Source organism: Artibeus jamaicensis, unplaced genomic scaffold, assembly GCF_021234435.1.
Source record: "Artibeus jamaicensis isolate MK-2021 breed Jamaican fruit bat unplaced genomic scaffold, CSHL_Jam_final contig_233, whole genome shotgun sequence".
Taxonomy (NCBI): domain Eukaryota; kingdom Metazoa; phylum Chordata; class Mammalia; order Chiroptera; family Phyllostomidae; genus Artibeus; species Artibeus jamaicensis.
This window is the reverse complement of record NW_026521486.1, coordinates 12,051,202-12,067,111: the sequence shown is the minus strand read 5'-3', so window position 1 is coordinate 12,067,111 and position 15,910 is coordinate 12,051,202. Positions and strand designations below refer to the sequence as shown.

At 40.1% G+C, this 15,910-nt stretch overlaps 1 protein-coding gene across 3 annotated transcripts in view; it reads left to right on the top strand.

Annotated features, from left to right (window-relative positions):
- Positions 1-15,910, top strand: part of POLR3B (RNA polymerase III subunit B) — a 168,027-nt gene that overhangs the window by 11,158 nt on the left and 140,959 nt on the right. For all 3 annotated transcript variants that reach the window (XM_053661850.1, XM_037160488.2, XM_037160486.2), the window contains exons 6-9: positions 1,874-1,974; positions 2,657-2,748; positions 3,950-4,067; positions 6,976-7,084. In XM_053661850.1, the coding sequence (XP_053517825.1) occupies positions 1,874-1,974; positions 2,657-2,748; positions 3,950-4,067; positions 6,976-7,084 (420 nt within the window). The remainder of the gene's footprint in view (positions 1-1,873; positions 1,975-2,656; positions 2,749-3,949; positions 4,068-6,975; positions 7,085-15,910) is intronic.

Below are 15,910 nucleotides of genomic sequence, written 5' to 3'. Positions count from 1 at the left end.
ATCTTTTATGAAACAACAGTTCAGGTGTTAGATTGTATGGTTGTTGCCTAAGGAAGGTTAAACAGGAAGTATGAACAGGTAACCAGATAAACTTTGGTACTACATAATTGCCAAGTATTGATCCAGTGTTTATTTTGTGTCTCAAAATTGAGAGATATAAAAGGAATGAGACGCATATCCTTCCTCAAGGAGTCCATACTCTTGTGGGGAGACTGATGTAACAAAACACATGACACGGGGACCCCAGGGGCTGCACACTCAGAGTGTCGGGAAGGATCGTGTAGGGAAGGTCAGTATGTAAAGCTGTCCTGCGTAAGGAGTGGCGAGGACTGGGGGATGCGGGTGCCCCCGTTTGGCCCTCCCCACTCCCTGTTCCCTTCTGCTAGGACTTCCCAAGTTTTTGAGAACTAGGCAGCCAATTAGCAGTTTGCAAGTTATCTAAACTGTATCACTGAGTTTAGAGAAAAGGGAAGACAAAGTAGTTTGAAGTAGTTCAGGAAGGCTGAGGCTACAGTTGTCATTATAAGTGTATTCTTTCTGATGTTGAAAAACATAGGTATTAGTGCGGTGAGGGTGGGGGGTGCAAAGATTTCCTGGAGAGAGTTTGACTCTTGGAGAGCAGAGGGGTAGGCAGTCACGGGACCCACAGCAGGACTCCCAGGGTGCGGGGACCGCCGATCCCGCCAGCACAGCCTGCTGCCGTGATGAGAGAGAGGGGAGTGGAGGGGCCCCTTGGAGGTACTGGGGAGCTTACAGAGGGGTCCCAAGATTCATTCGGGTCCCCATCTGTCCAATTTCATTTCCATTTGAAGGGCTGAATTTGTTAAAACCCACAGATGCTTGCCTACCATGGACATTACGTTTGTCTTATTAATAAAAACGAGGTAATTGTATATAGTACTCTGACTCAGGTACCATTTAAAAATATATATCTATACTTCTGGGAGTTAAAATGATTCTTATCCCATTCACATAGGAGGAAATTGACATGAAGAAAGGGTAGGGAAACATGAGCGGCAGAACCAGGGTCTGCGCACAGGCGGTGGGGTCCGTACTCTGCACCCCCCCCCCACTTTGGTCTGGCCTGAGAGAGGAGGCTTGGTCTCATTAAACATAATATAAACAGTTTCTACTGGTCAACTATAGGCACATCTAATATTTTTACATCCCAGGCACTGTTTTAAAGGCCAGAAACAAGTTTAATTTGGTTTAGTAGAAGTCAGAGAGATGATTCAGCACCATAAATTGTAGGGTGGATGGATGATCAGAGAAATTCGTTTGGAGAGTACAAGCCACCAGATGACCATCGATTTAATGGGGACGTCATTGGGTGAGGCTGGCGAGGTTTCCTCTGTCTGATCACGGTTCAGGAAGGACTTTGTTTTGTGAGCTGCATCAAAGTAAAGATTATAGGAACAGTTATGACCATCACTTGTTAAGGAATTTTATCATATAGGTTTGTTTATTTGGAGAATAAAAGGAAGTATAGAAGTATAGTTTGAACTGTTTAGTTTGTGTGTGTGTGTACTTTAATTGTCATTATACTGGTTGACTGTTTTGAATAAGCCAGCCACAAAGATGTGGGAGCAGACTGGTGTGGCATCCGATCAGCAAGAAGAAAATGAGTACCAGACTTACTGTTCCGTTTCTGGGCTGGCAGGGGTGGGGATGCTGTGATGAGGTCTGGATCTATAGCTGCCATTATTCCCCTCGAGGGGAAAGTAGGCTTGTAAGTCCCAGTGCCCTAAGGTCGAGTATGTAACAGCTCAGGTTCCAAGGGCAGGTCCAAGTTCTACTAGAGAAAGAGCTCTTTGGGGCTGTCAGGACCCTTTCTTTTCCTGAGAGGAGCCGTGACTGTCTGCATCTATTTCAGTGCCGCCTGCGGGACATGACGTACTCTGCCCCCATCACAGTGGATATTGAGTACACCCGAGGCAGCCAGAGGATCATCCGCAATGCTTTACCCATTGGCAGGTGAGAGCTGATGTTGGCATTAGAGCCGCACCACCTGCGTTTCCGCCCTCTGAGGTGGCCTTGAGCAACTGAAGTTCTCTTTGCCCCATTTCCTCATGGGGAGAACGTGGGAAGTGGCGCCTAGTCCGTGGGCTGTTGTCTGGATCCCGGGTGTCAGTAGATACGAAGCACTTAGAAACTCTCGTAGTGCAGCCCTATGGGCGGTGACTGCCCTCTGACTCTGCTCTTCCCTGACTCACACTGTCCATCTCTTTTTCCTTTGAAAATACCTTTTCAGTAATTTCTGTAGATCTCTTTCCCATTCAGTAATTCTGTCCTCAGCAGGGTCAAATCTGTGATTTAGGCGGTTCATAGACATTTAAATTAATGCTTACATCTTTACATTTTCATTTCTCTTTCAAAACCACCGAGTTTTGATAGTCCGTTTCTCACACTTGGATTCTTGTGCTATTTCTATATACCTAATAAGAGTCACTTTGTTTACCATGAGTGAAGGGTTGCTGCCATTTCCGACTTTCACGAAAGCCTGTCTGCAAAGTTTTCTGTGACTGTCATTTCTCTGCCTTTTACTTGAAGACGAGTGTAGACCTCAGAAATGATATGGTGTGCAGTTCACATTCTTTGTACCTTTGTGCCAGTGACAAGCTTTACGTGATGTTTCCTTTTGTTTTCTTTTAAACAGAATGCCCATAATGCTTCGTAGTTCAAACTGTGTTCTTACAGGGAAAACACCTGCAGAATTTGCCAAACTGAATGAATGTCCTTTGGATCCAGGTATGTGTGACTCCTTGGATTAGCACCCCGCCTTGTTTTTGTTTTTCTGTTGCTGTTTTTTAGCATTTTTCCTTAAAACAATACCAGACTTTCTGCTTTATAATGAACTTTGATAAAACTTTGTTCATGAAACATCCAGAAACATGGTTCCATCTTTATTCTTTTTGTCCATATTTCTAAGAGATACACTGTTTCCTCTTCTCTTTCAAGCTGTAAACTTTATTTCCAGAAGTTGTGATTGACTGCTATGGTTTGTTGATCTTTTCTTTGTCTCTTTGCTCAATGGTAATGCTCTTTCGGTGTACTTAAAAATTCAAAACTAATCTTACAAAGTTACTTGTGTAGTCTGAAAAAACTCAAACATCTCATTTCAGGCTTTTTTAAACACTGTAACAAGGCAAAAAATAAGTCTTCTGTTTAAATTTTTTAAATGATTTTTTACCTGTTTTTAGTTTATTTTATAAAGTTTCAAGCTTAGCACTTAACAGAAAGTTTCTTTTAATTCCTTCACTCACCTTTCACATTGGCTTCATTTATAGTTGCTCTAACCTACTTTCTTCAAAGTTGAGTTGGTGTAGAGGCCCCGGAGGTTTGGGGAGAGGTTAGCAGGGAGCGTGACTTTTAGACCACAGCAAAACGGTGCGTAAGTCACACAGCAAAATGATGCATAAGTCAAGTATGTTGCCCTGGTTTAGCTTACATTCTGCAGGTAAAATGAAGTCTCACTCTATCCCCTTCTGAATTTTGTGCCAAAATATATATGATAAATGTTTTGTGAGTTTTATTAAGTATAGAATATCACAGAAACCTAGACTGCCATTATCACTGATTTGTTACAAAACATAGAGCAAATTTCAGTTTATAGTAAAGATTATCTGTTATTTTTCTGCTTAAAAATTCTGAAGACTAATTTATTTAACACTATTTTCATTCACCTCTCATATATGTCAGGTGCTGGTATGCATAGACTTCTAAGGTACATTTCCTGTCAAGAAGTTTAAATAAACTGCTCTTGCTCTCCTCTTACATAAAATCACGTGGTGGCACCATCGTTAATTCATAAAACAGTGTCAGTAAACCTCTTTGCGTTAAGTGGCGGTCAGTGCTGTGCAGCAATGGAAGAGTGATTTCCATCAGGAGATGACTAAACCGCTCTGTGTGAAGAGCAGGTGGTGAAGCTCTGCTCGTTTCCTTCGGACAGGCGGCTACTTCATTGTTAAAGGAGTGGAAAAAGTTATTCTCATCCAAGAGCAGCTGTCGAAGAACAGGATCATCGTGGAGGCCGACCGAAAGGGGGCAGTCGGTGCTTCAGTTACCAGGTATGGAGGGCAGAGGTGGCGTTCTTAAGAAATGTTGGCGATTCCATTAGCAGCGGATAGGCTGTCTTTTGATATGGAGGTACCCAGTTATTTTTCTCTGATAACAGCAGTGAAATATTTAAACTGTCTGTATTCAGTTTATTGTGAAAGACTGTAAGCATAGAGTATTGATTGATCCCACTTCTGGGCATATCTCCAAAGAAACCTGAAATACCCATTTGAAAGAATATACACACCTCTAGGTTCACAGCAGCATTATTTACAATAGCCAAGGTTTGGAAACAGTCAAGGTGTTGGTAAGTAGGAGAGTGGATAAAAAAAAAACCCTATGGTACATTCACTCAATGGAATACTACTCAGCTGTAAAAAAAAAAAGGACCTCTTACCTTTTACAACAGCATGAATGGACCTGGAGACTATTATGCTAATTGAAATAAGGTAGTTGGTGAAAGACAAATACTGTATGACCTCACTTATATGTGGAATCTAATGAACAAAATAAACAGAGGAACAAAATAGAAGCAGAGGCATGAATGCATGAGACAGCTGTCAGGGGAGGGGAGAGGGAAGGTTGAAAGAAGATGAAGGGATTAACCAAAGAACGCATGTGCATGGCCCATGGACACAGACGACAGTGTGGTGATGGCCAGAGGGAGGGAGGGGCAGGGGTGGGGAGGGAGGGAGGCAGAGATGGGGGAAAAAGGGACATCTGTAATAGTGTCAACAATAAAAATAAAGTTTAAAAAAAAGTCATTTAAAATTTTTTGTAATGAATGTGTGAGACATTGTTTGAAAGGCCATTAGTTATTTTAAGTTGAATTTTATGTTAATTTATAGTACTAAAGAAACATAGAAAAATGTAAAAGCACTTAAGTTTTTCATGTTTCTTTTCAGTCTTTGATGATTTTACATGTGTATTCTGACTTGTCATTACTGAATAAGTATATTTAATGAATTATTTCATGGACTATTGTATTGTTTTTTGTAATAGCCACTTTCACAGCTCATTTTCCAATAACAGCATCCCCTACGTTACTCTTCTAATTTCTTTTCTCTGGTTTATTATCATATGTAATTTGAAATGTGGAGGCTAATGAGTCCTAGAAAAGAAAACTGTGACATAGTTAAGATGTCAGTATGTAATAGAATTTTTCTTCTAACAACCTGTGATGAACTGCATAATTCAGAGTTTCTGCATTTTTCTTTCAGATAGAAAGGAAACTAACAATAAATAGCCATTTACCGAGTAGTTACTGGAAGTCACCAGTATACTAGGTGCTTACATATATTTTTTGCCAGCTCAGTCCTCTGAGAGAAGTGGTATTATCTGTGTTTTACAGCTGAGTAACAGGCCTTGAGAGCAGGGTCACATCAGTCATCAGGGCTAGCCAGCATTTGACCTTCGATCTAATCATTCTACAGCCCAGGTCTTCCCACTATATGCAGTTTTCGAGACCATGGCAATCAGCATTTGAATTCTCAAGGTTTTGTTTACTAGATATGAGGTACTTGGGTGAGCAGTCACTTAGCTTCTATAAGCCTTGGTTTCCTCACATGTGATTAGGAGGCAACACTTTAAAGTCTAAGTGTAAATATGTAGGAGAGTAGAGCCAATATAAGTAGATTGGGTACCAGTACCTAATACGAGGTCTGTCCAGAAAAAGTCCAGCCATTGTTATTATAAAGAGAATGGTTTGCACTACATCTATGAAACCTGGCAGCCAAGAAGAGCGGACTGGAGTGTACATGCGTGAACAATGACGACTTCACTGTACTAGTCAGCAGGGCAGTAGATGTGTTGAGTGAGCATGTGCACTGTGTGACCATCGCATTTAAAATGACTGAGTGAGTAGAGCAGCAAATCTGCATCAGATGTTGTGTTAAGCTTGAACATTCCTCCATGGAAACTGATCAGATAATCAGAAGGCTGCAGCTGTGGGCAACCAGTGGTTGGCAGCTTCATCACGACAACATGCCTGCTTGTGCATCGCGTCTCATGCAGAGTTTATGGTGAAGTATCAAATCACCCAGGTGACTCAGCCCCCCTACAGCCCAGATTTGGTGCCCTGAGACTTCTTGCTTTTCCCAAAACTAAAATCACGTTTGAAAGGGAAGAGATTTCAGACTGTCAGTGAGATTCAAGAAAATATGACAGGGCAGCTAATGGTGATTGGGAGACTGTGTGAGGTCCCAAGGTGCCTGCTTTGAAGGGGACTGAGGTGTCATTGTCTTATATATAGTGTTTCTTATAACTTGTATCTTCTTCAATAAATCTCTATTTTTTCATATTACATGGCTGGATACCTTCTGGATAGACCTCATATGTAGGGAGTGATCAGTATGTGTTACTATTATCATTGAATAAAGCTTTGAAATGTTTTTAAATCTGCTAGGAATTTTATAGTGAATAGAGATATCAATAGAAGGAGAGGCTTTAGGGTTTTTGTTGTTTTTGTTGGTTACACTGTATAGTAAGACTCTAGGTATATTTTATTGGATTATTAGTATACAAATTCATTTCTTCATAGTTTTATCATTGTGGTACAGGCTCATTTTGAGGTTTTTTTCTTTGAATGTATAAAATTGTTTATGAATATATGCCCCACACAATTCAAGGAGTTCAGGAGCAATCAAAGTGAAGTAGGTAAAAAAAAAAAATTTGTCATTGTCACTCATTCACACACAAAACTTCCACCATAATCTCAAAGCCAAAGAAACATTTACAGTGTTTTAAAATGGAAGTGACAGGGACGGGAGAGGAGTTGTGCATCTTTAAAAAGCACCTATTAGATAGGACCTTTCTGATCATAATTGATCATTTGAATCATTTGATTGACAGACTTTGCAATTGCATGTGACTGGGTTGAAACTAAGCGGGGATGCTTAACCAATTTGTATTTCCTTGTAGCTCTACCCATGAGAAGAAGAGCAGAACCAATATGGCCGTGAAACAAGGACGATTTTATTTAAGGCATAACACTTTGTCAGAGGATATTCCTATTGTAATTATATTTAAGGTAAGGTTGCAGGTAGCCACTGAAAATTATAAAGAGTTTTCTCTTTAATTTTTGTTTTTTTCTGTAACAGTTGACATCCAGTGTTCTGTTGACTTCACCATCGCGGTTAGCGTTTGTGTAACGCATAGAGTGGTCCCCTGATGAGACTAGTGGTACCCATCTGGCAGCATGCATGATTATTACAGTATCACTGACAACATTCCTTACGCTGGGCTTTACATCCCCGTGGCTGTTTCATGAACATCAACTTGTCCTTCTAAATCCCTTCACCTTTTTCACACAGCCCCTCAACAACCCTCCCAGCTGACACCTGTCAGTCGATTCTTTGTGAGTTTGTTTCTGTTTTGTTTCTCTGGTTTACTTTCATATGTAATTAGAAATTTGGAGGATAAGGAGATCTAAGAATAGAAAGATTTGTGATATGGGTAAGTTGTCAGTCTTGTAATATATTTTAAGTTGAAAGCTAGTAAGAATAAGGTTTAGATGTTTTCAAAAACAGGAATCTATTTTTAATTGATATATTATTTTTTGAAAATCCAAAGGTACCCAAGGGTTTTTTAGTATGTGTAAGCCTCCCATCCACTGTACCTAACCACAGAGTTCTGCCCAAAGATGGTGCACGCGCCTGTGCAAGTGCGAGCACATGAGTGTAGACTACGTTTTTGTCGTTTTGTTTCTTAGTTACGTAAATTGCACATTGTTTTGCTCTTAGCATTTTTTTGTAGCTTACATCTTGGAGGGAGTGTTACAATACTCCATACAGACCTGTGTTCTTTCTGACAAACTTCCATTATGTAATCACTCCCTCATCAGCGGACATACATCTCTCTTGCTATTGTGAAACTGCTGTAATATCATGTCACACACAGGCAAGGATGTCTGTAGGCTGAATTTCTAATAGTGGGATTTTCAAAAGGGCAAAGATTATGGATCAAGTTCATTGTTCTTTTTTATGGACTTCTGGATTCTGATGAGTTTCTGCATAAACATGCCTCTCCACTCTACAACTGATTTTTTTTTTCAGCTTGTTTGTGAATTATTGGCTTAGAACCCAAAAGACATTCTCTCAGAATTAACAGAAGTGCAGAATTAATTTCTAAATGGTATCTTCTCAGATAATTGTGTAGTGGCTGACTTAATCTGCCCTGAGACTTAAATATTATGCAGATTCTATGAACAGTTAAATTAGAGTATTAGTCATTAAGCAAAACAGAAAAATAGTTGACTGTATGTCATGTAGTTGGTCCTCGACCTTCACAGATTCTATCTTTGCCAACTCTCCTAATTTCTAAAATTGCTTTGCAACTGCAAGTCAGTATTTGGGGTGCTTTTACAGTTATTCATGGACACGCGCAGGCCCAGAACCGGGAAAAATTTAAGTTCCAAAGCAGGCACGTTCCCGGCTGAGGTCAAACAAACAAGGCTGCCTTCTCATTTCAGCTCTTATACTGTTAAAAACTGTCCTTTTGGCTGTCTATTTAGTGCCATGTTTTTCACACTTTTGTACCTTTTGTTGGTGGTTTTGCTCTTTAAAATGACCCCTAAATAGAGTGCTGAAGTGCTGTCTAGAGTTCCTAAGTGCAAGAAGGCCGTGGTGTGCCTTGTGGAGGGAATATGGGTTCGACAAGCTTCGTGCAGGTATGAGTTAGAGTGCTGTTGACTGTGACTTCAGTGTAAATGAATCACGTGTGTGTTAGATAAGGTATCTTTGAATACAAACATATGTAAAACAAGGTTCTGCATTAATCATTTGAAGAAAATATAATCAGGCTCACAGAACATAGCAGTATCTCCCCTGAAACAATGCTTCAGTATTCATTAATTCAGTGTTTTTGGCAACTTTGTAGAAAACAGTTACTATGGATAATGATGATCAACTGTATATGGGTATTAAATGAATCTCGATGACTGGTCAATTGAGATAAAGAGCTCAGACGGCCTGAGGAAATACTGAAGGGATACTGAGTACTTCAGATAATTTTAGAGGTTGATAATGCTCTTTTCCCATTATTTAGTTTCACTTCAGAGTTAGATATTTCTGTTCAACAGTTGTTCATGGTAGTGGAAATACCCTGTGGGTCGTAGTGAGAGAAAGCAGAGAAAGAGATCCTCTGAGGTGGAATTAACTAAGTTGGTTAAAAAGGGCAAACGTTTGGCTGTGAGCCTTGAGTAAGGAAGGAGTCGAGCTGCCCCGTTAAAGCTGTAACCAGGTGGCAGAGCGTAGGGGTCAGGGCGGCAGATGGGCCTCCTCATGTAAGGGTGGTGTTGGGGCCTAGGAGTTGTCTGTGAAGGAGAGAGAGAGAGAGAGAGAGAGAGAGACAGTGAAAGAGACACAGAGAGAGAGAGAAACATAGATGGGAGAGAGCAGCATCAATCAACTACCCCCCATACAAGCCCCGACTGGGGATCGAACCTGCAACCCCTGGTGTACAGGACAATGTTCCAACCAACCAGGCCATCCAGTCAGGGCTGTAGACATTTTTTTATATGTAGTAGAGCTCATTGTGCTTTAGAATTCTTTATCTTTACTTTTTAAATTAATTTATTTGTTTTTAGAGAGAGGGGAAGGGAGGGAGAAAGAGGGAGAGAAACACTGATGTGAGAAACATCTATCAGTTGCCTCTTGAACACAACCCAGGCAATGCACTGCGGCCAGGAATCGAACTGGCAACCATTTGTTGTATGGGACGAAGCCCAACCAACTGAGTCATAGCAGCCAGGGTGTTTTGAGCTCTGCAAATGAGATTGTACCATTGTTTTCTTTAGGATGGTGATGATGACGATGATGTAGCAGTAGTAGTAGTAGTAGTAGTAGTAGTATCAGGGGGCCAAGGAAAATTCATCAATATACTTTATTACCTTTCTTCGAGTTTTATATATATTGTAAGCACAGAAGTAATTTTGGCTTTTCTTGTTGGGATCCCACAGTACCCAGTGCTGTGCCTCGTGTACATAACGGTGTTCAGTAACAGACCTTTTATTTACGTAAAATTACATCTCCAGCAGAGGGCAGTATACTCCCATGCATGAAAGGAATTTTTTGAAAGTTTTTGGTGCTTAAAAAGGTGCACAGGACTATCTAACTTCCACTAGAAATTATAAATTAATTATGCATGTAATATTATATCACTCACATGGGAAATGTATCACTTAGACACATGCATGACAATCAAAAAATCATTATTAATTACTTTTTTTAGCTAGATGACAGATGCTTAATAAGATAGTGTCTTGTCAAACTTAATATTTTTGTCATAAATGTATACATATATAGCTGACAAATCTTTTTTTTATCATAGGCTATTAATTAACAATGTACATTTTTATGAGATTTCAAACTTCTTCCTTTCTGATTACAAAACAGTCCTTGCATTGTAAAAATTTAGAAAGCCACCAAAAAATATAACTTGATTTGTGGGTACAGTTTTCTGACCTTTTTTCCTTTGCTTTTGTGGCATATACATCAATTTTATTCTCATCACTTAACAGTGAATTGTAAATAGTTTCCCATGTCTGCAAATATGAATGTGCACGTCAGTTTCAGCAGGTGTTGTGAAGAGATTGCACATGTGTGATGTATTTGACCCGTCTCCTGTGGCGTGACATTGGGCGTTATTCTTCCCCCAGGTTTCACTCCTGTGCACAACCCTGGATGGCCTTACACATGCATGTCTGTGCGTGTTGCTGATTATTTTGTGAGACTTAAATCCTAGGAGTAGTATTACATCCTTTAGAATAAATTTGGTACATGCTGCCACATTTTTCTTGTGATATGTATCTAAGTCTGTATATAATGTATATTATACATAGCGTATTGTGCATATATAAGAATTAAATATTTTTACATTTCAGTTCAAACTTTCTAGTTTAAATATTCAGTTCAAGCGTCTGTCACTTTTTTGGTTTCTTACTGTAGGAATATTTTAATAATCTGGTGGAAACATGTCTGATAATCACTGTTCCACAGGTGCCCAACTTGCAGCTTGTGGGCCACATGTGGCTTGGGATGGCTATGAATGTGGCCCAACACAAAGTCGTAAATGTACTTAAAAATTATGAGATTTTTTTGTGATCACATGTCACAATGTATTTACTGTGTGACCCAACACAGCTCTTCTTCCAGTGTGGCCCAGGGACGCCAAAAGGTGGGACACCCCTGACCCATCAGGAGGTACATAGGGTGCTGGATTGCTTATGATCAGACAGATCTAGGTTGAATTCCAGCTTCTTCACTTACAAGCTGTGTGACCTTGGGCAGGTTCCTCAATCTCTCTGAGTCTTGGGTAATTCACTTCTCCAGTGAGAATTTCATCGGAGAGGACAGTGGTGAAGAGCAAATGAGATCGTGTAGTTTCTGAAAACCAAGACTGCCTGGAAAGATGCTCTTTCTCTGTCCTTAGTTCTCCTCGCATATTTCATGTCGGAAGCCCAGGAAAATAAACTGGGATCCCAGAAAAGTCAGATCATTTCTCTTTTTCTGTTGTGTGGCCTTAACAGAGGCTTTGACAGTCATTAGGACTTGATGGTTGTTGATTGTAACTGACAGTTGGCTGAAAGGGACAGAAACAGCAGGGTTTTCAGAGTCCATGCTGAGTCTGAATATGATGGAGAAAGCTTTTAAGTCCTAGATCAGCCTTATTTACGGACTTGAATCACTACAAAGGTTCTTCTGCCCACGAATCTTCTCTGCTTTGCATTCTGCATTCACACGTGTTTAGTGGTTGTGCTGTGATGGCATCTGCAGTCTGAAAGTTTTTGCAGAAAAGAGGATCAAGTTTCAGGGGGATGCTCCACATTGTTTCCTGGGAGCCAACATATTGAAATTTTTGGTCTTTAAAGAAAAAGAATTGCTCTGGCTGGGTACCTCATTTGGTTAAAGTGTCTTCCCGATAATGCCAAGGCTATGGGTTAGATCCCCAGTCAGGACACCTGCAAGAATCAACCAATGAATGCATAAATAAGTGGAACAGCAAATTAATCTCTCTCTCTCTCTCTGTTCTTCTCCTTTCTCTCTGAAATCAATAAATAAAATTTAAAAAAAGAGAAAAATCACACAGTTAAAGAGGGTCATCACAGTTCTTTTATTATCTGCTAGGACTGCTTTTGGTAATAATAAGTTGACTTTTGTCTACTTTAAAGAAAAATTGGAGATCTTAATATTAGATGTTTTAAGAAGTTATCCCCTTTCCCTACTTGACATAATATATTTCAACATATCACCATAATCCTGCATATCATTCTTTTCTGCTCATTAGTATTTTTCTTTCTGTCTTTTAAAAGTCATGCTTTTGGTCATACTCCGTGGATATCCAAAGAGAAGACCTCATGCCACTTTTCAAAGAACATGTCTCCTTATTTTCTTTCCTTTTGCTGGTGGGCAGACTGGGTGACCTTGTGCTGAAATGTATTTTCTTTGCTTTTTTTTGATAAGGTTATTATATAGCATTTACCTTTGATTTAAATTAGGTGAACTGATTTCAAATATCTAGAGTACAAAGAACACCATATAAAGCTAGTTTTCAGATGTCTAAATTATGTCTGTACAGCAAGATGGTTGGGCATTTTGCTGTGGTTTCCATAGCAATATGTCATTTATTCGTAGCTGTGACTTCTGAAAGCTTAAATAGTCATAAAATCAGTTTGGTCTTTGGAGCTGGAGCACTTTGGATGTTAACCTGACTGAGTTATCACCCTGTATTTCAGTGTATTTCAGACTCAGGGAGAGTTTATTCCTTTTAGAGGAAAGCTTTGTCACTGATCATTTTTTCTGCACATATGGTGTCATTTACCATGTGCTTGGCATGTCTTTGCTTCATAGCTTAGAAATATTTGGAAGGCCTAAGCAGTCTTCTTAAATTCATATTAGGCCGCTTGAGAATTTTGTGCAATTATAAAATTATTCCTTAGATTTGGCATCAGGGCAATGTGAAGTGGCAATCCGTATGTTAAATGAGGATGGACTTTTATTACAATATTATTAAAGACCAAAATAGGCAATCCAGTATACATCTTTTTCACTTGGAGATTACTGAACTAAAAGTTAATTATTAAAATAATCTAGGTAGTCGCTAGTTTAGATGTTTTAGGTATTAATGTGCCTCAAGAAAGGGGGCTGATCCAGAAAGCTACTGCCATTTCGGCTCTGGGATTCTGCTCCTGTCTCAGTGAGACCATCTCCTGCTGCATCATTTTGCGTGTTCGCTTGGTATCTGTTCCGTACGGATCCCTTTTAGTGTTTGGGCTTCCCTCTGAGAACTGATGTGCATCGGTCACAGAGTTTTATATTTAGAGATTTTAGAGAAAGGTGCTTAGATTCCACAGCAAATTAGTTGCCTTAGTACTGTTTCTTGTATATTGGATTTCATGGAAACCCATTATTTTGAGAGATTAACATGTACAGAGTAACTTATATTCTATTTAGCTTTTCACAGGGAGCTGTTCCTCCCTGATATTCGTGACTGCCACTTGTAGGCCGAGGAGAACGTGTAGGTGGATCTATGTGTATGCTGTCGCCATCAGAAGCAGATGCAGCTCAGTGTGCTTGATCAAAGGACAAAATAGTTCTTTTATTGGCTTAAAAATTAAGACTGATAAATATCTATGTGTATTTTATACCTATAAAATGTTCAAAAGGAATGTCCTGTCTGTGAAAGGTAGGCCCCCAGTGAATGGGTCATTCACTGGTGCAGCAAAATGCATGTAAATCTATAGTTTTTTGGTCCATAAGACATCTTGAAGAATTAGCAAGGCATTTATTGTGCAACTAAGCTTCCTAAAAACCATGATATTTTAGAAAGGAATTCGATGGGCACATTCCCATGAGATTCAGAAGTCCGATAAACAGGTGGAAATAAAGGCCTGTTGGAGACAAATGCATGCTGCGCAGGACAGTGAGAGCAGGAGTGTGACGAACGAGGAGAATTGAGGAGTAGGACACAGGAGGTGCAGGAAGGGACAAATGATAACGTGTTATGAGTCTGAACTTGTGTGTGAGCTCCACTGGTGCCGGTTACTAACTCGCATCCTTACTTGGGAACGTTCACATTGTTGAGAACGTCCCTAGAAGCACCCTCCAATTTCTGGGTTGCCACCAGAACGCTTGATGTGTGTTTGCTCTTGCAAAATCACCTTCAGTCTGACCAAGACACTAGGTTGAGGAATCTGAATTGCTATTTCTTCATTATTTAAATTTGTAAGAAAAATTTTCTTCACTGGCAAAGGATATATCGCTGATCAATATTATTAATGTCCAGAGGTGTATATGTTGATTTTCATTCTAGCCAAGAATATTAAGTAGAAACAAGGAAAGGAAAGTGAAACCAGGTTTTTGTTTAACATTTGAACAAAGGCAATAGATTCCTGACACTGAACGACTCCAGGAGCCGCCACTCATAAACACCTGTGGGCTAAGCGGACACTTTTCAGAGACACAGGAAGGAAGAAAATACTAAGGGGTCTGTACCTCCAGTCTGGCTGGAGGTGGCAGCCCCACCACAATCCTGCACCTTGTCCTGAACAGGACGTGGGAAACTGCCTTCACTCTGACTCTGGAGGCATTAAAGGAAAGCCATTCTTTCTAGTACAGATAGGGCTTTTTCTGTTCGAGTTTCAGAGTTTGAACTCCAGGTAACTTTGAGAGTTGCGTACTATTTGCAGCAATGTATTTCAAATCCTAACTTGTTCTAATGTACAAACAGAAAGAAAAAAAGAGGAGAGAAAAGGAACAGGAGGGGGAAGACACAGAGGCAGAGGGTTACTTACCGAACTTGGCCCTAAAGGACGCCACTGGCATCTCCCCTTTGGCTCCATGAAGCACCACGTGGTGTGGCTCCCAGGGACTGCAGAGAGGTGGCGTCTGCAGAACCTCCCCTCTGCCCAGTTTATAGCCGGTGCCCCAGCTCCTTGAAGGAAGAGAGCCCCCAGGTGCTGCTGTCTTGCAGCAGTGGCTCAGTCATTATATATGCAACTTTTATAAGGAATTATGCACTGACTGGATACATTTAAAAATATATATAGTTTGGAACCTGATCTGCTTTGAACAGAAATGACATATCTTTATCATGCTGTTGATTTTTAGGTTAAGCTTCCTAGTGCATAATAACTTTGCAATGAATGGAAAATAAAAATAAGTAAAAATTAGGACTGATCATATTTTTAGGATTGCTCTCCTTTAATCCATGAAAGGCTAAGCGTTTTAATGAACGTGTGTAATTTTTAAATAATGGAGTTTATGTTCAGCATCCATTTAAATAAATGCATCATTTCAAATTAGAAGTAAAAATATGCAAAAATTAAGGCACAAAAAAGAGATTTGTATCTTGAGAACTTCTTTATTTGTCCACAAAATGAAAAAAATTTTGAACAAGTTATACACTTAAAAAGTGTTTTTAAGTTTAAACAGTGGGGTTAATCTCAGAACTTGGTCTATCAGTGATCTATGCTGTATAACAAATTAGAGCACAGCTTCCGCTGGTCAGAGATTTGGGAGTTACTTGGCCGAGTGGTTCTTGACTCATTCATGAGTCAAGATGTCACCCAAGGCCGCAGTCATCTGAAGGCTGGATTGGAGCTGGAGGGTCCACTTCCATCATGGCTCACCCACATGGCAGTTGGCCTCACCATGGGTCTTTCCATAGACTGCTTGAGTGTCTTCATGGCCTGGCTGCTGGCTTCCCCCAGAGGAGCACTCTGAGAAACAAAGCAGGAAGCTGCGGTGCCTTCATGACCAAGGCTCCAAAGTCATACACTGTCACTTACACTTTTTTTTTTCTGTAGAGGTAAGCCTTTAAAGTTAGCATATACTTAGGGAAAGGAAAATTAGTCCTC